General features: G+C 41.3%; 1 protein-coding gene across 12 annotated transcripts in view; it reads right to left on the bottom strand.

The window, feature by feature from the left end:
• The window catches only part of Sel1l2 (SEL1L2 adaptor subunit of SYVN1 ubiquitin ligase), a 126,867-nt gene that overhangs the window by 69,534 nt on the left and 32,669 nt on the right, over window positions 1–24,664 (bottom strand). For 7 of the 12 annotated variants that reach the window (XM_039105031.2, XM_063283794.1, XM_039105033.2 and 4 more), the window contains 1 exon segment: window positions 3,939–4,107. The exons of 4 other annotated variants lie outside the window; for them this stretch is intronic. In XM_039105031.2, the coding sequence (XP_038960959.1) occupies window positions 3,939–4,107 (169 nt within the window). 12 annotated transcript variants of the gene reach the window in all.

The following is a 24,664-nucleotide window of genomic DNA, read 5'->3' on the forward strand; positions in this document are numbered from 1 at the left end:
TGAAAAGTGCTGTTTTCAGGTTTCAGCTGAGCAGCAAACCAGCCTTTTGTGGGTAAGTATGGGGCAAAATACCGTTGACATTATTAAGATTTTGAGAATTTAAATGTCTTTGTCAAAGCAGGACTTTTGGAAAGGAGCTCAGTCTGGGGTCAATAAGAAACCTTCCAGCCTCTAAATGGATAGCTCCCTCTGGAATCCACTCTTCTCGGTTTCTGCCTATTGCTATTATTAGCAGTGGCTGCTTTTCTGTATTTACTTCTGGCAGAAGGATACTTTGCTCGTTTTTGTAAATCTTGATGAAGGGATTCTGTGGCTTATAAAATGAGGCCTCTCTTGTGCACTTGGCACCAGTGATTTGAATAGGCATCAGTGATGAATGTATGTGTACATCCTGGTGGTCTCAGGGACGTGGACATTTCTGTGGAGTCAAGTGTGACTACTCAGAATGTGAATGTTTATGTCTACTGCACACACAGTGGCTGTCACTGGTAGAATGAAAGTATTTCCCATTATTCATTCTCCTCTAAAACTTTCAAGTATATTTTGGCTCTTAGCAAATTGTGCCATATTTATCAAATAGTTCTGTGTCTCCTTAAAATCATTAGAGAAGCATGTAAACAAAAACATTTTTTTCAGGATAAGTCTGACTTCATAACCCAGGCTGGCCTCAAACATGCAGCACTCCTGCTAAGTGCTCTGAGTGTTAGAAAGGTCCTTGCTGCCATAGTCTGCCATTTCTCAAGACGAGTGTATAGCTTCGTGGCTGATCATCCACCTTTCAGGTTCAGATTTCTCTTGGAAACAGCTTTGTGATGTTAAGCTGAGATGGTTAATATCCACTGTTAACCTGACTGGATTTAGAATCACTTAGCCTCTGGGCATTCTCATGAGAGACTCTCTAGCATAAGTTAGACGGAATGTTGTAGGGACTATTTCTCCTCGGGCTCGGGTCCTGGACTCCATAAGAAGGAAAAAGCCAGTGGACCATAAGCATCTTCACTCTCCGCTTCCTCACTGTGGATGAAGTGGAACCAGCTGCCTCAGGCACCTGCAGCTTTGATTTTCCGTCATGGTGAACTGTACTCTTGAACTGTGAGCTGAAGTAAACTTTCTCTTCCTTAAATTGGGTTCCTCCTTAGTATTTTATCATGTATCCCTTCTATACTTTCCAAAAAGCCACGTAGGGCCCAGGGGATGGCTCAATAGATAAAACTTATGCTGCTCAAATTTGAGGACAAAGGTATGGATCCTCAGAATCCATGTGATTGTGGGAAACTGTAACAGCCCACTGAAATCCCAGTGCTTCAAAGATGGAGACAGCAGACCCATCACGGCAAGGCGGTTAGCCAGACTAGACATATTGGTGAGTGTGCATACACTCATGTGTATACATCACATGAAAATGCATGTAAGAAGAAATCCATTAGTTGTTCTTATGTCTGTGCCAGTTGTATGCTCATTATGAGTATAGAAATTGATAGAGCAGTATGTAAACTGATGAAATACAATTACAGAAAGAGTATATGAATGAAAAGCAATTTAAATGCTATGGAAAATTTTGATTATGAAGTGTCAGTAAAAATTACCCAATTCAATTCTATAATGATGAGGCATCTCAAGAGAATCAGGGTAGGGAATTTTGCAGATATCCAGAATTCTGAGTAAGATCACAGTGAATATTGGCCCATAGGATCCACTGACTGGGACTCATGGGTGCTCACAGAGATCAGGGAGTCTGTAGGGGTCTGACCGGGGACCTCCGCATGTTTATTGTAGCTGAGTAGTTTAGTGTTCTTGTGGGATTCCTAACAGTGGGAGCAGGGGCTGTCTCCAACTCTCTAGCCTGCCTGTGGGACCCTTTTCCTCTTAATGGGTTATCTCATCCAGTCTTGATGTGACGGTGTGTGCCTGGTCTCATCATAGCTTGTTATGCTGTGTTTGGTTGATGTCCCTGGAAGTCTGCTCTTGTCTGAGGGGATGTGGGAGGTTGAATATGGAGGAGAGGAAAGGTTGGGGAAGGAGAGCCTTGCAGGAGGGGAGAGAGGGAAACTGCATTCAGGATTAATATTCAAGAAATTATAAACAATGTAATACATAACCACTAATATACAAATATATTTATATATACTGCAATATACATATACTATAAATAAAATACTAAATATACTGTAATAGTTTACAGTTATTACAACTTGACAGGATAGAGACTAACACTGGAGGTAAGACTTCAAGGGAAAAGCGTTCGCTTTTGCTTGTCTGCTTTTAGCTCTGCCTGGCAGGTTTAGTTCTTTTTTGTGAGCTCATCTACCCTGTTGCCTCCACCTCTGCCGCCAGCCTTCATCTACATCAGATCCCAGCTTCTTTAGCCTTCGTCCTAGGTTACGATTGCTGTAATGAAACGCCATGAGCAAAGCAACTTGGGGAGAAAAAGGCGCTTCCACATCACAATCCATTACCAAAGGAAGTCAGGGCAGGAACTCAAACAAGTAGGGCTGAAGCCTGAGGGCAGGAGCTGATGCAGAGGCCATGGAGGAGTGCTGCTTACTGCCTTGTTACGGATGACTTGCTTAGTCTGTTTGCTTACGGAACCCAGGACCACCAGCCCAGGAATAGCACCACCTCCAATAGGTTGGTATCAATCACAAATTAATACGTGGCCCTAGAGGCTGCCTCCATGATCTTATGGAGGCATGTTTTTGAGTTTCCCTTCTCTCAGATGACTTTAGCTCATGTTAAGTTGACACAAAACTATCTAGCACCACCTTTCAATGTAGACCGAAGACCAAAGGTTCTCTAGAAATCCCCCAGCCATGGAGACTGTTGAAGTATCCAGCCTCATGGACTGAAGAATCCCGAGTTCCCAGCCTCTCCAGGGTAAAGATAACCACCATTGCACACCCATTTCAGTGGTGTAAGTCAACTGAATACATTTGCTTTTAATCTGTATTCACCCTATTGTAGAGAGCTTTAACTAGCACAATTGTGCATGTGTCTTGGTTTCCTACTCCACAAGAAAGCCCCTGTTGGGAGAGCTCATGTGTAGTGGGGTGGGGGTTGTATGTATTAGTAGGGCCAATACAGGCTAAGTAAAAGGCAGGCCATATTTCTCCATTAGAAATGACAGATAACGATTACAATGTGTATGACATATTTTAAGTAAGTTTAGACATGTACACATTTTTATAGTATCACTGAAAGCTGATATTCTTATAATTTCCTCCTCAATAGTAGCTGCCAAGTATCTATTTAAATAACATGTTGACAGAATATATATATATATATGTATATATGTATATATATATTTCAGAGAAGAGTGCATTGGGCTTAAACAAAATGTTGAAAATAATTTTATGCTTGAGATCAAATGAAAGTAGGAGTGGGGCCAGGTTGGGAAGATAGTGGTTCCAGAAGGAGTAGGAGAGGGATAATAGAGGGGACTGGTGGGGTGAATACAAAATTCCTTCACACACACACATACACACACACACACACACACACACACACACACACGCACTCACACACGCATGACATTGCCAAAGAATAAAAATTTAAACAGAAACTCTATGGAGATCACATTTTTTTCTAGAATCTTCTTTTATATTAAGTCTAACTATGAAGCCTGTGTGCTTTTTAAAGGAAGACTTAGGCTACCAGCATAGAACAAAACAGGTATCATATTAATTTTGATTTCTTTGGGTTTCTGTTAGCAGAGTAACTGATAAGGACCTGAATAATTCTGGAGATTTTTCTCCCATGAGATATAATTGCTTGTTATCATTATCCTGAATTCTGAGTTAAAGCCTAGAGCAGGAGACAATAGAACATGACACTGCTGTGTGTATACATATTTATAACCAGACCCTGTGTTCTCTCAAAAGCAGCCCTAAAATGCTGTTTCTGTCATTTCAGAGTGTCAAGTGCGAGACTGTTCTACTCACAGTAGTTTTGATTTCTCTTCAGGAGATTCTTATTTTGAATTCCTTTTATTTTTAACTTATGTTGATGCTTCTTTTTTTCTAAGGGATTTTCTCTTTTATTGGCTATTTTATTTGCTTTTCCTTGTTCCAGTAGATGCGATAAAAACTGCTTGACTTTGCTCACTGATACCTACGAAGAAAAGGATTTTGGTTCATTTCACTTCTGTATGACTTTTAAAAGGAAAACAGGAAGGTTAATTTTTTCCCATTTCTAAAACAAATACAAGTTTCGTGCAAGTACCCAAACTCTTGCTTTTTAACATTGAAATGATGTATGGCATACTGATCTTAAAGAACCCATAGTGTATGAAAGAAACCCTTTCAAATCTGCTACATTATTATCTGAACTATTGAGCCAAACAGTAAAAGCTAAATGTTATAAATAAAATAGAAGGAGAATTTAACCAATTTACTCTTCCCTGCTAAGTTGTCATGGTGATATCAATTATGTGAGCTTAAGTAAGTAGAGATGATTCTGCCTCACATGTTACAACAAATACATGAGGAACTCTCAAAATCTTTAAAAATGCAAAAGAGGTCTTTCCCTGGCATATTTTCTGGAAATTACCTAATTAACCTACCTGAATTAATGTTTTAAGTTTTTAAGTGTGTATATATGCAGTTTGTTTTGAATTGCACAAAATAACAAAGATTAAAAAGAATTTAAAGGGCTTATGAAGAAAAATCTATTAATACACTTTTTCAGAACGGGCTGTCTGAGAAAGTTATAAACCCCTTTTGTCAATCAGTACTTCTATAAAGGGTAAACTTATTTTTTTGATTTTTTCTCTGTTACTAAAGTTTAAATTCCTGCTTTCTGAAATGCTTAACCCCAGGGCATGCATAGGCAAGTCTACATGCAAAAGCTTCCCTACCCCATATAATATTTTTATTAAACTTTTGGGAATTTTGTACAATGTACCTTAATCACACTTGCATCCCATTCCTCCTAGGGCCACCCACCTCCTCAACCCCTTCTTACTCCTACCCTCCCTGCCCACCACCCCCACTTCCTTACCCCCACTCCCCTATCCCTACCCCCTTCTACCTCAACCTCCTTACCTCCTCACCCCCAGCCAAAAATCTCCCAAAGCAACAATGCCAAAATATCCCAAGTCCAGTTTATGTAGCCTATATACTCACTGGAGTGTGGTCAAACTCCCAGTAATCAGCCTCTTAAAGAAAACCAAGTTTCCACCTCCTATTCCCAATACTTGCCAGGAGCCATCAACTATGAAAAGGTAACTTCAGCATCCTTCACAGTTTTTCAGGACTCTCTTTTCAACAGTTTCCTGTCTGTCTGTCTGTCTGTCTGTCTGTCTGTCTGTCTGTCTGTCTGTGTCTCTGTCTCTGTCTCTGTCTCTTCTTTTTTCCTTTTTTCCTTCCTTCCTTCCTTCCATCCTCCCATTCTTTGGCAGGGGTAGGGTGTAGGGGTGGAGAGATTGTCATAGAAGCCTTCAACGTCTCTCATTCTCAGTTATGATTCTACAGTCATTGATACCACTGCAAAAGAAGCTTCCTTCCCCAAACTAGACAGCAGCACCTTGGTTCATGAACATCAACTTGATCCTCTGTGACAGCATGGATCATTGACATCCACATGGCTTCTGGTGGTATCAGACAACGAACATTTACACAGCCTCTGTCAGCATAGACCATAGAGGTCTTTCTTGGAGACTTAATCCAGAAAATGAACTATTATTCTTCATCTTGGATATTTTGTTTTGCCCAGAAGCAGGCAGCATGTCCAGGCACAAAAGCTTTTTCCAAAGACAGCTTGGTTGGGCTGGGGATGTAGCTCAGTTGGTATAGTGCTTACTTAGCATGCTCAAAACCTTAGGTTTGATCCACAGCTCCACACTAAATGGGGCTTCCTGGTATATACCTATAATACCAGTAGAAGAATACAAAGTTCAAGGTCATCTTTCACTACACCTTGAGTTTGAGGCTAGGCTATGTGAGAGAGACCTTGTCCTCAAACAAACACAGCGTATAATTAACTTATCCACTTATCTTAGTTATGGTTTTACTGCTCTGAACAGATACCATTATCAAAGCGACTCTTATAAGGACATTTAATTTGGGTTAACTTACAGGTTCCGAGGTTTAGTCTACTATCATCAAAGTGGGAGTATGGCAGTATCCAAGCAGGCATGGTGTAGGAAGAGCTGAGAGTTCTACATCTTCATCTGAAAGTTGCTAGGATGAGCATCTTAAAGTCCACGTCCAGAGTGAAACATATCCTCCAACAAGGCCACACCTCTAAATAGTGTCACTCCCTGGGCCAAGCATATACAAACCATCACATTCCATTCCCTGGCCCCCATAGGCTTGTTCAAACATATGAGTCAATGGGGTCATACCTAAATATAGCATAATGAAAAATACGTTTAGTCCAACTTTGAAAGTCTTCAATGTCTATAGCAATCTCAACAGGGTTAAAAGTCCATAGTTCGAAGTCTCTTCTGAGATCCATCCAATCACTTAACTGCAATCCCCAAAGCAGGAAACCAGCTGGGTGAACTCCAAACTCAGGATCTCCATGCCTGATGTCAAAGTGGTCTTCAGATCTACAACTCCTTTTTCATCATTGTGGACTGCAAATAAATTTCTTTCTCCTGGGCTGGTTCATTCTCTTTTAGCAGCTTTCCTCAGCAGGTATCCCACGGCTTTGGCATCTCGGACATCTTTGGGCCTCCAAGGAACCTTTACCACTACAGCTTCTTGTTCCAATGTCTGAGATCCACACACAATCTTCTGGGCTCCTCCAAAGGGCTTGGCTCACTTCTCTAGCTCTGCCCTCTGTAGCACTCTAGGCTCTGGTTGACTCCACTTTGCTGCTGCTGCTATTCTTGATGATCATCCCATGGTACTGGCATCTTCAATACACTGAAGTCTTCTGCTGCAACTAGGCTCTGTCAACATCAAGATGTGGACCTCAGGGTCTACTGAAGCTCCACAAACATCCAGCAGACAAAAAGGGATGGAGCAGAGGGAGTCAGATGCACAAAAGGTTTTGTTCGTTGCACTTGGTTCTCTCTCTCTCCCCTCTCTCCTCTCTCCTCTCCCCTCCTCCCTTTCCCCTCTCCCTCCCTCCTTTCTCCTCCCCCCTTTTTTTGTCTTAGGTCAGACCTGAAAGTAATCCATAATGCTTTCAGCCACTTTCTATTTATTAAAATGTAAGGGACTAGGAAGTGATATCTAGGTACTGGGAAATGAGAACATGAACTTCAGTGAGCTTCCTGCATGCTTTGGCAACATGAGATTATCATATTGAGGCAGGAAACAAAGGCAGGGAAACCTCTGGGTCCTGGGAAGGGTATCTCCTACTCTGGACTCTATAGCTTCACCTGATTCTCAGCTGAAGATGAGGCATTTCAGCACATTCTATGAAATATTACAGTATTCCAGCCGGCAGTTCAACCCCTAGACTGCATATCTCATGGTGGAAAGAAAGCAACTCTCTCATGTTGTTCTCTCTCTCTCTCTCTCTCTCTCTCTCTCTCTCTCTCTCACACACACACACACACACACACACACACACATATGAGAGAGAGAGATCTCCACACAATTAATATTTACTATGAAGTGTTTTGACACCAAGAGAACATTTCTCTTATTCTAAGATATTTTGTATTTATTATAATATTATTTTCAATTAGGAACATTAAAATAGCAACAAACCAGGCTTAGGACCTGAGTGTATGACCATGAATATGGCCTTACTTTTCTCCTACCGATCTTTTGGGACTCTTACAAACAAAATTATTAACATTATTTATACTAAAAATAACCTAACTTTCTGTATCTCATGATCTAGAGTTTGCTTTATGTGCTATAATCTTCCTTAGTGTACCCCAGGAACCATCCCATGACCTCAATTTCAGAACCCACAAAAATCATGTCTATGTATATGTATGTGTTATAAAGACAACAAGGTTGATTCTCTTTTAAGAAACTCATCCCATAAGTAGCTCCAGGTTACATTTTTTTCCTTAGTGTCTTTCTATTAACTCTTATGCATAAATCTGTGTTTAAAAAAATCTCCTAATAAACTGTGACTTGGCTTCATCCTGGCTGATCCTGAAATTCTTTTTTGTTATAAAGTTAAGAAACCAGTGCTACCTCAGTCTGCCTCATGGGGCTGTGATCCCTTCCTGAAGAACTGCCAATGACAGGCAATATGCCACACCGTGTTTCTAAAAGGATGGTGCTTAAAACATCAATGTAAAAGTACTAGATGCTGTACAGTGGTGGTGCACATCCCAACACTCAGGAGACCAAGGTAGGTAGATCTCTGAGGTCATGGTCAGCCTGGCCTACAGGATAGCCAGAGCTACACAGAAAAACCCTGTCTTGAAAAACAAAACAAAACAAGTACTAACATCTAGTTTAGGAGGCAGTGTGGGCTTGACTAATTCTGTTAATGTGTCTGATGGCCTGACTCCTCGACCTCCTTTTGCTACAGTGTTTTCTGAGCGATTTCCCCTCTCACTCCCTCAAAACAAGGAGCACAGTCGGCCATGACAGGTATCAGAGAACCTTTCTGTGACTCTCAAAGACATCAAAAGCTGAAGATTCCCCCGTGAATAAAAATAGGTCTCTACCTACAAAACATTATTTTCTGGTTGTAAAGATAACAGCCAACTGATAAAATGAGGTTTTAAAAGTTAGTGTTATTGGCTCTAGGGTGTCTTGGGACACACTTTCCTTTGAGTAGAACCTGTAAGATCTCATGAAGGAGAGTTCCGGCAGCAAAACAGCAGAGACAAAGTCAGGAGTGTGAAGATGTGTGAGGAAGACAGTACAGCTGAGGCAGAAGAGTGAGAGTTGAGGAATGGTGGGCAGTGAGTCACAGAGGCAACTCCAAAGCAAGGGCCTGGTGCCCCACAAGAACAGGAGTGACTGTCACTGAGTTACTTTAATTCCAAAAAGCCAAGGCCAGGCCTGGTGGTGCTTGGCTTTACTTTCAGCACTTGGGAGGTATAGGCAGATGGATCTCTGTGAGTTTGAGGCCAGCCTGGTTTAGAACAGGCAGGAATATGTAGAGAGAGCCTATCTCAAAAACACAAAACCAACTACCACCAGCCAATCCCGATCTCCTCCCTATGCAATTAAAAAAAATATATTTAGAGTATCTAAAATCCTTTTCGGTAGTAATTGCCTTAATTTTAGTCAGTCAGATTAAACAGGAATTTTAGCATTTCCTGTGCTCCTGTTGCTGGGTGGGCTATATTTATTTGGTGCTGAGAATAAGTTGGTCCTCAAGTTCCATATTTGCTTTTAAGAGAATTTCATAAAGACAAAAGCATGACCAATGGCTGAGGGGTTGTAGTAGCCTCCTTGTATAGCTTTTGGGAGGCAAATACTATATGAAATAATCCAGCAGTGTGGTACCCTTTAGCAATGGTTCCTTGGCACATATGATTCTCTGTTGGCTAGGAATGAAAGAGACAGTGGCATGGGGGACCGAGGTACTTGCTGTTCTCTGGAAAGTTCCATTACCTTGTGAGAAGACAATCAGTAACACTAATCAGTAAAAAATATAATCAAGTTAGTTTTAAAGATCAATGTATATTGTGATAATAAGGCTCTGAATGTGAGCTAATGGGAGAATTATAGAACAAAGGCACACAGGGAAGTGGAAGCGGGTGGGGTTCTATACAGGAAGAGTAGGAAGGTAGGGTTTCATTCAAAATGCAGGTATCCATCACTGCAGGGTTAACAGGAACACAGTTTGATTAATACTTTACAAAGACCATTCTGGCTGATGGGAGCAACCGATGTGAGATTGCAGAACATCAACCAAGGGGACAGGAAGGATCATGTGGAAACGGCAGTAGGCGACTTTGTAAAGAATGGTGGGATGCAGATGAGTGCAGAGGCATCAGAGAGAAACCTTGTGGGAAGACAGAGGATGCTTCTGAAGTACCACAAAGCGGAACCAAAGGTGGATGGATGTAAAGGAAGGAGGGACAACAAACCTGGAGGTAAAGCTCTTGCATTTCTTTTTTTCTTAACCAGCAGAGTGGATGGAAGACCTCATTCCAGGGAATGGGAAGAGTGAAGGCAGGGCTGCCTTAGGGAGAGACTCGAGACTCTATCTTCCTTCACAGGATTATAACAAGTTAGAAGTGTGTGACTGTACTCTATGGAGAATCGAAATTGTTTCTCTAGGAATGAGTCGTGCTGGGAATGGGTTGGGACAGGGGCCTCGTTCTTTGCTAATGACGAACAGGTGAAAAGCTAAAGAAGAATTGCTAGGTGAAGGTTCTTTACCTGTTAGTGACCTTCTCCGGGGCGTTATTGTCCAAAGACATTTCTCACTTTCCACAAGTGTGTGTTTTTCTGTAATTTCTAGCCCTTACTCTCCCTCAAAGTAACCAGTCCTCTTTGTGATGCACCACATCCTGTTTTACCCAAGCTTCTCTGGAAACAGCAGAACGTGAATAAGAGCTTACTGAAGTTGTTCATGTGGGCAACATGGTACCATGGCAAGGCTCGATCCATCTTGCTCACAGGTGGCCCCTGTTAGACAGGTACACGTGATGGCAGAGGGAAGACAGGCTGCTACTGCTAGTTTGATAAGGAGGAAGAAATGGATTTCTACTTCCTAGTATATATCAATGGAGAGTCCATTCACTATGTTTAAGCCACCCTGTTTCTAAAGTATAAACCCTTGGGCCCCTGGCATCATCGGAGGGAGGCCAGTCTATGCAATAGTCAGAAATAAAGAGAGCAGGAAGTGGCACTTTCTGTTCAAGCACTTGGTTTCTCTAGTTCACTGAGTCTCAAAACATGGTCCCAGAACTGCTACTGAGGCACCACATAGGAATTTGTAAGGCATGCGGATTCTTGACTCCACCTTAGGTCTACAGACCTACACTCTGGGGGGTCAAGCCCACTCATCTGTATTCTAAGACGCCTTCCATGGGAGTCTGTTGCCTGCTAAAAGCTCAGAGCCCCCTACTCTGGGTAGCAGTGGGAGAGGGTTCAAGGCGAATGAAAGTGAAATCAAAGCACATAAATAGAGTAACGTGGAAATGACTGTCACTCATCAGACAGTAGAGATACAGGCACACATAGCCAAAACCACAGAGAGCAGATGCTGTTTCTGTTAGGGCTTTCAATCAAGAATTGAAACTGTATCAGATCACAGTTTCTCTAAGTCTTAAATAAATGTATACAGCATGTGTTTGACCAAATGAGGAGACGGGTAATTTTGAGCATTATAATCTATTTTAGCTGCTTCCCTCTCTTAAAGTAAGATTTAATCTTTCAGTTGCTTAAATTGATGCTAAGGGGCTTTTACTAATCATCTTAGCGTTCTTCATTTTTCTAGACTATTTTCAATTAGGACTAGAAAATGATCTTAGGGTATACATTTCCCAACATGACTAAGGTTTTCACTTTAGCAAGGCAGCTCTGTTAGATGCAGTAAGTACTGGTGTTAAAAAAATGCCTACTCCCCAATAGAGAAGAAATAACCTTTCATTATTAAACACGTCTCTGTCTCAGACTTCTGGGAACGACTGCAGACAAGAAGCTACCTCTATGTGGTCCAGGAGAAGAGTCAGAATAAGAAAAAGATGGGCCCTACTCCAAAAAGAAAACAGAACTCCGGAAAACCCCAAAGGTAGTGATAGGTTACTTGAAAACTGTGGAGGACAAGATGTATACTTGATGTCAACTGAGCTAACAGGTTTAGTCCCAATGCCCCCTGGCATGGGGTGTGTATGTGTGGGAATTTCTCATTCAGAAGATTAAACTTGGAGCCCCAATGAAGGAAGACTGGTGTATTATTACCCTTAGGATAGCTCACAGCCTTCATGTGCTGTAGATCCAGTTAGGAGGGTTTGGTTTTGTTTTGTTCTTGTTCTTTTAGTTTGAGGTAAGATCTTGCTGGGTAGTTCTAGTTGGCCTGGCACTGTCTATGTAGACCGGTCTGGCCTTGGTTTTCCTGCCTCTGCTTCCCAAGTTCTCAGATAGCAGGTATGTGCGATCATGGCGTGGAAGTTATAGTATTAGTGAGAGACAGGGATTCCTCAAGCAAGTGGTCAGCAGTGGAGAAGAAATCCATTCTGTCACTGCGTATGACATGGAGTCAGTGAATGGACGCCATCTTGACAGGAACCTATTGTCTCAAACTGGGCTACTCAGGGGGGCCTGAGAACAGGGAACAACCCCAATGCAGGGAGTTGGGCTACAGCCCTGGGGTGAGAGAGTGCCCTACAGGCAGCTGTGGAAAGCTAGGGGTTTGGGAAGAAAAGTGCACAGAAAGAGGCTCATCTCAAACAGCAAATGACACAGGGTAAGGCACCCTTACTCAGTGGCCAGGAGCGGATTCTGGAGTTTGACAGCCCTGGCTCTGAGGTCAACAGAAGAAACACCTTCTGGAACCACATAACTGCCAGTCTCTGCTATGGTGCCCCAGACTTTGAAGCTCAAGCTGAATTTTGGACATCCACAGCTGCATCCCTCTAAGAGGGTGAAACATACACAGGGGGGCATAGAACTAGGAAGACAAATATGCTGATATGCAGATGTCATTGTTGTGAAAGGCCCTGGTTACAGCATTAGCCACCATGTTACAATTTAAGGAGTTATAGAAGGGTAAGAGAACCCACGGAACAGAGACTTCAAAGCTAAATATACTCTTCTGTGATGGGAAACTGCTAGCACAAGATAATCAGAGTTTTCTGGTAAAACTGATCAACCGTATCAAAGAGGACTCAAACGAGCAGATACATTCTACCAAGGACCCAGAGAGGAAAGTCAGCAACACAGAAAAGTCAGCAAATGAAAAAGAATATCGAGAAGACAGATGAAAAAGTCACTGATGTGGAAGAAAAGTTCAGCAGCAACAACAAAAGAAAACAAATAGAAACATTGGAAATAAAAAAAAATCAGTGATTCAGACAATCAATCAGTGGAAGGTATCACATCACTACAAGATGGCGGAGCCTACTAGCTAACTATCAGAGATGGATGGAAAGAGCTAGAAAATACATTCAAAGATCAATAAAAGAAGCCCAAAAGACCTTATTCATCTTCTTATGATGTTATTCATATTTTTTATTTATCTTCCTTTATGTGAATGTCCATATGTTGCCTAATGACATTAATGCGTTTGAAAACAACAGACTTTTCTAGTTTCTTCCAGGGCATTCTATATATGAGATAGTGCAATGTGATGTGGACAAGTGTGTGAGTGTATAGATTATGAAAACTAGAAAGGGGCCAGGATAGTGAAGGAAGAGACCTTAAGAGGTAGGGAGCAATAGAACACTTATGGCATAAAGGCAGAAGGAAGAAATATTTGGTGGGTAGTGAAAGGGACCAGCAAGGAGGATACTGTGAATCAGGGGAGGTCAATGAGGACATGTGATCAGAAGCTTGTAATGAAATATATTCGTGACAATCTTTTATTGAAACCCATTACTTTGTACCCTAACTTACATTTTTAATAAAAAGAAAAAGTATCTCCCTTTTGTCAGAGCATTTGTTGATTATTTTAATGCATATTTTCATGCTACCTTCTAATGTCTCAAAATACTTATAATATGTTATTTGGGACATAAGAGGACTTTGAATTGTTTTCAGTTTTATGGAATGCGTACTATGAGGTAATACACTACAGTAGACAGAAATATAGGCTGGTTATCAGGAAGATGTCTCCCACAGAGTCTAGGTGGGTGATCTTAATGGGTAGTGGCAGGACAGCTGAAATGATTTGATCTTCAATCTTAAGGACCAAGAGAACTATGGTGTGGTTATGAGAGAAAGAAGACACAAACTTAGGGGCTTCCTCGTCTAAGCATGTAGCAGACAGTAGTTAATTACTAACATGAGATGTAAATGTTGCTTAGTTCCTCAAATGAAGTGATGAGATGAGAGCCATACCCAAGCTGTGTGAATATATTACTTGGGCTGAACCCAGGTTTCTTCTCTGTTCTAACTATCCCTACCAGTCCTGGAAGCTTCTAGCTTCTATAAAATTTAATCTTCCAAGATGACTGATGAATTCAATCCAGTTCTTCTCAGCTTCTGCCTGAATTGTTCTGCCTGGCCTCATTCATGTTCTAATCTGGTTCCTTCTCATTTTCTGGCTAGTTTTGTCTTCATCTGTATCAAACTTGTTCTCTCTATAACTTGTTTCTGTAAAACTGTCCTGGGGTAAACTGTTCTGGTAAATTGCCATATACACACACCAGCCACCACCACTCCTCTCTGTTTTTTAAAAGAACTACTATATGAGTACACTGTAAGTATCTTCAGACACACCAGAGGAGGGCACCAGACCACATTACAGATGGTTGTGAGCCACCATGTGGTTGCTGGGATTTGAACTCAGGTCCTCTGGAAGAGCAGTCAGTGTTCTTAACCACTGAGCCATCTCTCTAGCCCATTACTGTCTCTGTCTCTTTCTCTCTCTCTCTCAAGTAGCCTCTTTTTCCTGTCCTGTCTTGTGTGAGTTGGGCATATCTTATCTCCAAATCATTCTGTCAAATCTGATGATTTGACAATCAGATCAATCTCTGATCCATCACTTTGCCCCTCAATTGGATATCATACAGGGCTATTTCCTTCTACAAACTAACCTTACCTTCATCGTTAAGGACTAAAGGTGTGTACTAAGGGTGTGTCTCTATTTTATCTAGATTATACTGTAATCCAGGGTGTAATCCAGGGTATGTCTGCATTCTGGCCAGATCAGATCTTTGGATATAACCCTTTGCCAGAGAGAATTGTGGGTAGATGGCTGCAGAATTGCCTTTTAAATTGTTTGCTTTTTAACCTTTTTTTCTTCAGTAAGAAAAAGAAAGTGGGGTCATCTGTGAAAAATAAAGGGAACACCTATTAGAGAGAAGAAAGAGCTATGGTACGTTTGCCTAGCAAGATGTCAACATTTACTGGGAAAACTGAAGGCCAACTTGAGGCTAAAATTGAAAGGAGTCTGGTTTTCTAAATTATTCCCAGTGAGTGCACAGAGAACAGTGTTTCGTTAGATTTGAGGATTTACAATGGAATGTGATAGAATCATCAATACCAAGGATGTTACTTTGTTTAAGTATGAAGTTTAAAATAGCAAGAGTGTGTTTATATCGTTTCATACACTTTGGAATGCTCTACTAATTCCAAACCAAAATTCAACACATTATTTTTTCAAACTAAACATAATCAATAACCCAAATAGCAATTATTATCACCAGTCATTCTGATACAATATGATCCAAATATATACTAACTTTATTCAAACATATTATGAAATGATGGCTGGAAAATAGCCAGCATTTTTCCCCATAATTAAATTATGTGTTTCCATAAAAACAAAAGTTTTGTATACTGAGTAAGAACATTGACATTCATCATTTACAATAGGTCTGAGTCTAAGCCATAGTGTTTCAGAGGATAACTTGTTGGCAATGTGCTGACAGAAACACTTAGATTCGTTGCACCTTTGAGTCTGAATTAACCTTAGGGCACTGTGCATTCAGGAGTGTTTTATTATTGTCAAACTTTTGCAGTGTTTACATTCAGTTATGGGACCTTTAGTGTTTTAAATGTACTATTTTAAGAAGCTGTGTTTTTGATCAGATCCTGAAACCTTATTTAGAGTTGTCTCATTCAAAAGAGATCTGACACCAAAGACTTTTTGTTAACTTGAGGCTGAAGTTTAGTTGGTAGGAAAAACCTTACCTAACTTTCTGTTAGGTTATTCATATTCTGTATGAAGTAGTTTGAGTAAGGGAATGGTGGGAAAGTGGAGAGGGGAACGGGAGACAGAATCAGGTGTGGGGAGAGACAGGAGAGAGACCCAGAAGGCCAGGAGAATTGGTGGGGAGGGGGAAAAGGGGGAGAATCTCTGGGAAGTCCTAGAGACAGGAGAGGCTCCCAAGAGGTAATGCAGGCGACCTTAGCCAAGAGATGCTTAACAGTGGGGACATGGAACCTGAAAAGGCCACCTCATGTAGCCAGGCAGAATCCCCAGTGGAGGGATAAGTATACCAACTTACTCACAAAACTTCTGACTCAAAATTTGTCCTGTCTTAAAGAAATGCAGGGATGGAGCAGAGACTGAAGGAAAGGCCAACCAATAATTGTCTCAACTCGAAACCCATCACATGGGCAAGCACCAGCCCCTCGCATTATTAATGATAGATACTCTGTTATACTTGCAGACAGAAGCCTAGTATAGCTTCCCTCTGAGAGGCTCTTTCCAGCATCAGACTGAAACAGATGCAGATAACCAAAGCCAAATATTAGGTTGAGGTTGGTGACACTTTTGGAGGAGTTAAGGTAAAGATTGAAGGCCTTGAAGTAGATGGGAACCTGACAGGAAAACCAACAGAGTCAAAATATGTACAGACTGAAACAAGGCCCCCAGCATGAATGTAGCTGTTAGGCAGCTCAGTCTTCTTGTCTGCCTTGTCTGATCTCAGTGGGAGGAGAGGGAACTAATGTGGCAAAGGCTTGATATGCTAGGGTTGGGGGACCCAGAGGAGGCTCTCTCAGAGAAGAAGAAGGGTATGGGCGAAGAGACTCTGTGAGAAGGGACTGGGAAGGGGACAGCATTTGGGATATATATAAAAAAGAATGGTCCCCATAGTGCCATATGTCTGAATACTTGTCCTCAGTTGGTGAAACTGTTTGGAAAGGATTAGGAGATGTAGCTTCATAGGAAGTGGGGGCTTCGAGGACCAAAAGACTCATCATTCTCAGTGTTTCCACTCTCACCTCCTGATTGCAGGTTAAAATGTGAATTTAGTCCTTCCTGCTGACATGTCTTTGCTCTGCTATAATGGACTCTAATCATATGGAGCCTAAGCCCAAATGAATACTTTATTTTGTGTTTTCATAGTCATGGTGTTTTGTTATGCAATAGAACAGTAAGACACTTTATTTCCATTTATATGAATATCCATGTATTTCCAAATGATAAATGTGTCTGGAAACATACTTTTCTGTTTTTTCCAGGATACTCTATGACATATAAGATATATGGGAATGTATCTCTTCTAGTTTTACATTTTACAGATTTCACATTTTATATTATTTGTATGTAGATCTTGTATATACATATTTTTTTCTAAACTTACAAAAAAGAATTCAAACCTTGCCTTAGAGTATTCTAAAATATTTCATCAGAAGGAAAACTTTCAAACTCAATCTCTGAGGTCAACATTGTCCTGTTACCAAAGCAACACAGGAGTAGTACAAGGAATGAAAACTGCAGACCATCATCTCTGACGAAATTGATAGAAAAATACTCATCAAATTGCCAGTAAATTGAATTCAGTAGAGAATTAAACAGATTAGATATTGTGGAGAAATGGGGTCATTTTTTTTTGGCTTTGAGATCTTCCCCCCCATCTTTATTAAATTGGGTATTTCTTATTTACATTTCATATGTTATTCCCTTTCCCTGTTTCCAGGTCAACATCCCCCTAACCCCTTCCTGTCCCCTTCTGTCTGGTTGTTCCCCTCCCCATCCTCCCCCCATTACCACCCTCCCCCACAACAATCCCGTTCACTGAGGGTTCAGTCTTGGCAGGACCAAGAGCTTCCCCTTCCACTGGTGCCCTTACTAGGCTATTCATTGCTACCTATGCAGTTGGAGCCCAGGGTCAGTCCATGTATAGTATTTGGGTAGTGGCTTAGTCCCTGGAAGCTCTGTTGGTTGGCATTGTTGTTCATATGGAGTCTCAAGCCGAAATGGGGTCATTCTTGGCATGCAAGAATAGCTTAATTTCTTTGAAAATTAATAAATGTAATATGTTACATTGAACAGTCAATGATGTCCAATATGCAGAGAAAGTATTTGGCAAAGTCAGTACTTTATGATAATAAAAAATTAAACAAATGAGGACTAAGAGGATGATCTCAACATGATAAAGAGCACACAACGCTGCTTATTTGACATAATACTCACTTGTGAAAGTGGGAGCTTTTCCTGTACAATCAAGAACAAGGCAAGAACATCCAATCTTACCACTTGTGTTTGGCATTACATTGACAGTGCCATCCAGAGATAGTAGACAGAAAAACCTCCTTCGAATTGGAAAAGTGGAGTTATGTTATCTATCCACAAATAACCTGTTTATTTTTATAGAAATTCTTAAAGATTTTTCACAAAGCTTCTGTGTAGGATGATGTCATTAAGCAGGTGAAGGCAGGTACAAGATAGAACGAGGCCTGTCATTGGACGAGAAGGAAGGATGGGCGGGAGAGAAGTTTATTGAGGAGAAGGAAACTAATGCAAGAGAAAGGAGCAGTCAGGAGAACATGGAGTTGGAAGTTAAGACTCCTCTCTGCACATTTACAGGTTGTTATGAATATTCTTAAGGAATGGGTGTGTACACGACTTTGTATGTCTAGGTGGGCAATTAGATCTTATCAATCGAATCAGTTATTGTGTTGTGTGCTCTTTTGTGTGGCAATTTAATTGAGTTCAAGAGAGTGTGTGATGACTGGACACACCGGACCGCCATGGAATTGGGATGTGTATGTCTGGCATGGTGGCAACCTGCCTTAGGAACTAGATGGGTAGAGAAATTGTCGCCAGGCTCAGAAGTAGCCATCGGCAGTGTGATATGGGATGGAGCAGAGCGGGTGAGAGGCTTTGCTGGCTGAGATGAAAATATCCAACAGATGCCACGTGACTCTAGGGTGCCGGATCTAGTATGGGGTAAAGGAAGCCTTATTTTAATTTTACTGCAACCCTTCTAGACATTCTAGACATTAAAAATACTCCAGAATCCAGGTAGTCATGCAGGATCATATCTGTAATTCCAGTACACAGGAAGTAAAGACAGGAAGATCAGGAATTCAAGGTCAGCGTTGGCTACAACATTGAATTTGAAGTAAGTCTGAGACCCTGTTTCCCTAAACCAACCAACCAACGAACCAATTAACCCAATTCCTCCCCCCACACACACCAAAATAGATTCAGCAAACTTGCAGAATACAAAAAAATCAACACACAAGACAGCTTGAACAGACCAAAAGGCAATTAAGAAAACAACTCATTGAAAGTATCATCAAAAGGAGCAAAGGGCTTAGAAAACCTAGGCAGGAGGCAAAGGTACATACAACGGAGACCACAGAGCATTTCTGGAAGAAAGTAAAGAAGAAACAAATAAATGAAGATACAGTCTATGTTTATGAATGGAAGTTTTAATTTTGTTAAAATATCATACTTCCCAAACTGAGCTACAGATGCAATACTACCCTTGTAAAACTCCCAGTGGAACGTTTTTGCAGAAATAAAAAAAAAATCATCCTAGAATTCAAAGCTTAAGGAATTCTAAATAGTTAAAATGACTTTGAAAACTTAAGAGGTTTCATGTTTTGTAATACCACAAGTTATAACAAATTACAGTAGGAAAAATACTATCACACCTGCCTAATATAAATGAAACCCTGGGCTCAGTCCTCAGACTGCAGAAAATGTGTATACAGTCACTCACACACACACACACACACACACACACACACACACACACACACACAAGCACGCGCCCATGCACGAACACACGCACACATACTCACAGAGGGCGGGCAAGAAATGAAAAGTGCAAAGTAAAGGCCTAGTGATGTATTGACAACAGAGAGAGAAATATACAGTGTAGGAGAAGCCAGAAACAAACTCTCCCTCAAGTAGTCAAATGCATTCGACAAAGGAGGCAAGGCCGTTCTATGGGAGAGGATGTATATTCCAACAACTGCTGGGAAGACCATCTCCACATGCAAAGTAGTAAAAGCAGATCGTCGTTTTCACCATAAATAAAACTCAAATGACCAAAGCACTAAATATAAGACCTATAACTATCAAAGGAAATCTTAAGGAAAAAGCTTCATCACATTAGACTTTCTTGGATATGATCCCAAATTTATAGTCAGTAGATACAAATAGAGATAAGTTGAACAATAGAAACATTAAAAACTGTTATGTATGGAACCAGGACACTGTAGAGAGAATGAAGAGGTGGAGTGGGGAAAAATATTTCCAAGTGAGATAAAAAGTTAATGACTATAATATGTAAAGAACAACTACAAGAAAGAACAAAAGCAAAGGCATAAATCCTCACAAATAACCTGACTGAAAACTAAGCGAAAGACTTGAAAACACACTTTTTACAAAGTAGAGTACCAGTGATGAACAAGCATGTGGAGATAATCTCAGCATTGTTGACACAAGTATGAACTTATAAAATTATGATAAGCAAGCTAAACCAGCCACGAAATGAAAAGTATTGTGTGTTTCCAGTTACATGAAATACTTAGAGTATTTCCCTTCATAAAACAGCAAGTACAAGGTTGGTTGCCAGGACCTCCACAGGGAGGAAAATATGGGGAATTGTTCCTTAACTGATGGAGTTTCTGTTTTACAAGATAAAGTAGGTCCTGGAAATAGGTACACACCAAGTGGATGTAATTAGCAGTAGTAATTGTTCACTTAAGAATGGTGGCTCTGATGAATGCTGTGTGAGGTCTATACTACCATAATCTAAAATCAACCTGGAATATAGTTGTCCTCTTGGGTTTTGGAAAGTGTCTTGTGTTCTCCTAGCAATTCGAAAGTAAGATTGGGAGGAAACCGTACACAAGATCAGTGAAGAGCAAATAGAAGGATGGATGGCTTTGAGGTCCTTGTGAGGTTGGAGCATTTGTTGAACAACTTCGAAGGATACCAGCAGTCATCAGAAACTGGAGTCCTAGACTCTGATCCCAGAGAAGGGAGAAGAGTGTGACCAGTGGCAGCTAGACTGAGGTAATGCAAGGGTGAACCTGGAGTTCATGAACACTGCCGTGTGCAAGGATAAAGTAAAAGCAGAAAGGAGAGAGCAGGGCTGTTCTTCTGCCCTCACCTCCTCATGGTCCAATGACATAGTGAATAAAAAGGGCAGGAGATGTGTACTGCTCTTGCCTGGAGGAGAACGAGTGGATTGTGGGAACCAATGTTCTAGGCAGTGGTTCTCAATTTGTAACCCACGAACCCTTGGGGGTTGAATGACCCTGTCACAGGGGCTGCCTAAGACCATTGGAAAACAAAGATTCTTAGACTACAATTCCTAACAGTAGCAGACTTACAGCTATGAAGTAGTGACAAAATCATTTTATGGCTGGGGGTCACACCAACACGAGGAACTCTGTTCCAGGGTCACAGATCATTAGGAAGGTGGAGAAGCACCGTTCAAGAGGGTACCAGGGGGAGATAGCCTGGTTCCAGTTAGAGATGAGGGGGAAAGTATTATCTGGAGAGGTACGAGTATGATGGAAGATGGATGGCTTGAAAGAGATCAAATGTCCAGAGGGTGAAGGCTCACTGCATTTCGTGACCAAGCCTTGGGAAGAGGGAAGCACATTTAGTTAAATGTGCACACGTTTATTGTATCTATCACATGCAAAGGCTGGACCAGGAAAAGCTGAAAAGGATACTGCATTATACACCGGAAACTCAGTGAGGCATTACCCAATAGGTCTTGCAAAACATAAAATAACAGGTTGAACCCTTTGAAAATTCTGAATTAGAGCTACTGTGTGATACGTGATAGGCATTGTGTCTGATGAGTGATCACCAGGAAATCTTGTCCTAACAAAGACTTGTCTTTCTAATGGGCTAGACTGTTCTCATTTTCAGGTTGTGGATTCAAGAACCAATTACTCTACACAAAGACATTAAGAAGAGGAAAAATTACCCGTGAATGGATCTTATGAAATTTAAAATGTTATATACCTAAGAGGACAGTGCTGCAAATATGAACTCTGACTCCATCAATAAATCATGATAATGAAAATCTACCTTTTCAAAAGTGTAATTATTTATTGGACCTGCAATGTTAATCTCACAGTAAGAACATACTGGCTTAGGGAGGGAACTACTCCATCCTGAGGACAAGTCTGCTGCCTTCTCCCCTTTGGAGTTTTGTTGTCACAGTGGCCCATCAATCATTCACTTGAGTTGTTCTGTAGCAGGCCTTAGTGATCTCCTCATCCTACTGTCAAATACCCGAGATGTTATCACCTCTGTGATCACACTTATTTTATTAGTGCTGTGGTTTTTGTATCTTGGAGACAAATTCTCACTGTTTAGCCCCAGCCCACCTGAAACTTACTATGCTGACCAGGTTGGTTTGGAAATTGTGGCAATGCTCCTCCCACTGCCTCCTGAGTGCTGGGATCATAGGCATCTGCTGTCATGCCTGTGTTGGTTATTTCTTAATACCAAAGGGAATAATAATACAGAGCTCCCGAGAGTACTGAATCATCAACACGGGATGAAGCACCTTTAAGGTAGAGGTTCTCAAGCTGTGAGTTTTGACCCCTTTCACAGATGCCCCTGAAGACCATCTGCACATCAGATAGTTACATTGCAATTCATAGCAGTAGCAAAATTACAGTTGTGAAGTAGCAACGAAAATCATTTTATGGTTGGGGGTCATCACAACATGAGGAACTGTATTGAGGGGTCATAGCATTAGGAAGGTAGAGAAGCATTGCTTTAAGGGGAGAGAGAGAGGAGAGGAGAGAGAGGAGAGAGAGTAGAGAGAGAGGGGAGAGACAGAAAGGAGAGAGGGAGGAGAGAGAGAGAGAGGGAGAGAGAGAGAGAATGAATGTTGGAGGATAGCAGAGTAGGTGACTGTTGTGGACCGTGGCATGCTAAAGTCAGAAAAGTCAGAAACAAAGAAAAAATTAGGGAAAGAGCAGCTTCATCTTGGTGTTGTGTTGTTATAATGTAAGTGGTCATTGTCATGAGAAGATTGCCCAGACCTTCCTGGTCTGCAGTGGAGGTACAAATGGTGAAAGGAAATATTCAGCCAAACCCGTTCACGTCATTGTCAAGGAGCCATGAAGCACTACAGTAAGTTGGGGTGGCCGGGTCTTTGATCTCTGATCTCTTCGTCTCTTAGGTCTAGGCTATTTGAAGGAAGTTTTAGAAAATGTAAACCAAAGACTCGGGAGAGATGCAGTGCACGGACAGACTGACTGACACGCTCTTCCTTATCTTTGAAGCAAAAGCAGCCCTTTCTGCACTTCGTGCTAAGAGCGCCTGGAAGACCTTTTCGTTTCCTTTCTAGCCTGGGCTACACGTGGAGAGTGGGTTCCTAACCCACTAATACTTGGCACTGAGAGCACATTTATGGGTCCGAGTTGCATCTATAATCTTGAGCGGTAGCAGGATTCCCAAGGAGGATTCAAATGATGCTATCAGACAGAAACTGCAGGCTACACAACACCAAGAACCCATGGAAAGGATGATGACTCTGAGGAAACTGATGTTCCTTCAATGTCTATGCTATCCAAGAACAGATGAAGACTTGGGTGGAACTTACTTCTACATTTGCTGATTGCAATTCCACTACTAATTATGGTATGTGGTAGTTATAGCAATGAGAGAGATGCTAAGTTTGGAGGGGCTTAGGAAATGTTGCAGTGTAAAGAAATGTGCTTAATTTGCACAAACCCATCTTCACATTTTATCCCTTAAATACTTATTCATTAATTCAGTAAACAGTTATTAGTGGAAGTGGTGGTACATGCCTACAAGTACCCAGGAGGCTGAGGTAGAAGGCTCCCAAGTTCCAGACCGGCCTTGGCTACATGGTAAGGTGATATATCAATAAAACAAGACAGCAATACTGAGTGTCTGTATGTGTCAAGTACTGTTCTAGTGTCTGGGCCTAATTGTAGTGAGCAGTGATGGCAAAAATCTCTACTCTTTTGGAGTTTAGGACTGACAGCTAACAAATACTACATGCTACATAATGGCAGACCTACGAAGAAAATCATAGCATAGAACGAAATAGGGAAATGTGTGATGTCCAGGCATGGTAGTGCATGTCTGTAATCTACCTAAGAATTCTAGGTTAGACAGAGCTACATAGAAGATCTCATCTCAGTTCAGAAACGAGCAACAAAAAGGACAGAAACAGGGAGAAAAAGGAAAAGACAGAAAACACAGGATTTGGAAGTTTAGGATGGGTGTTTTCTAATTTAGTTTCCAAGGGAAAGACCCTCTGAAAAGATGGTGTTTGAAGAACTATGTGAAAGAGGTAAGGCAAGGGGCACAACGATGGCATTGTGATTAAGAAAGGGCTGAAATGACTGGAGCACTGGCTCAGTGGTTAAGAGTACTTAATGCCCTTGCAAAGGACCTGAGTTTGGTTCCCAGCATCCATATTAGGCTTCTTACAAACACCTGTGCCGCCAGCTCCTGGGAGGGTCTGACACCACCAGCCTCCACTGGTACCTACACTTATATGAATCCATGTACACACAGAATGCACATCTATTCATAATTAAAGCTAATAAAAATACATTTTTCTTATGAGAGAAAGGATAGAAAGGTGCACGAATGCCCAAGGTTTATGAGAAGTGATACAGAGCCCAGAATGTTTGGAACAGAGCTAGGGAGACAATAGTAAGTAGGTAACATAAGAAAAACAAAACAAAACGAAACCAACAACATCAATAAAAAACAAAACAAAACAAAACAAAACAAAAAACATTGGTGCAAGGATCCTGAGTCTGAAACACCAGCCATTGCAAGGACTTTGGGTTTTGTTCACTGCGTGAGATGGTGAGATACCTAATAGGATTCAAGTGAAGGCAAAACTGCCGATGACTGACATACCGTGCCACATGAGTAGTTGGGTTAAGAACAGAATGAAGAACTGAATCTC

The sequence above is a fragment of the Rattus norvegicus genome, chromosome 3, assembly GCF_036323735.1.
Source record: "Rattus norvegicus strain BN/NHsdMcwi chromosome 3, GRCr8, whole genome shotgun sequence".
Lineage (NCBI taxonomy): Eukaryota > Metazoa > Chordata > Mammalia > Rodentia > Muridae > Rattus > Rattus norvegicus.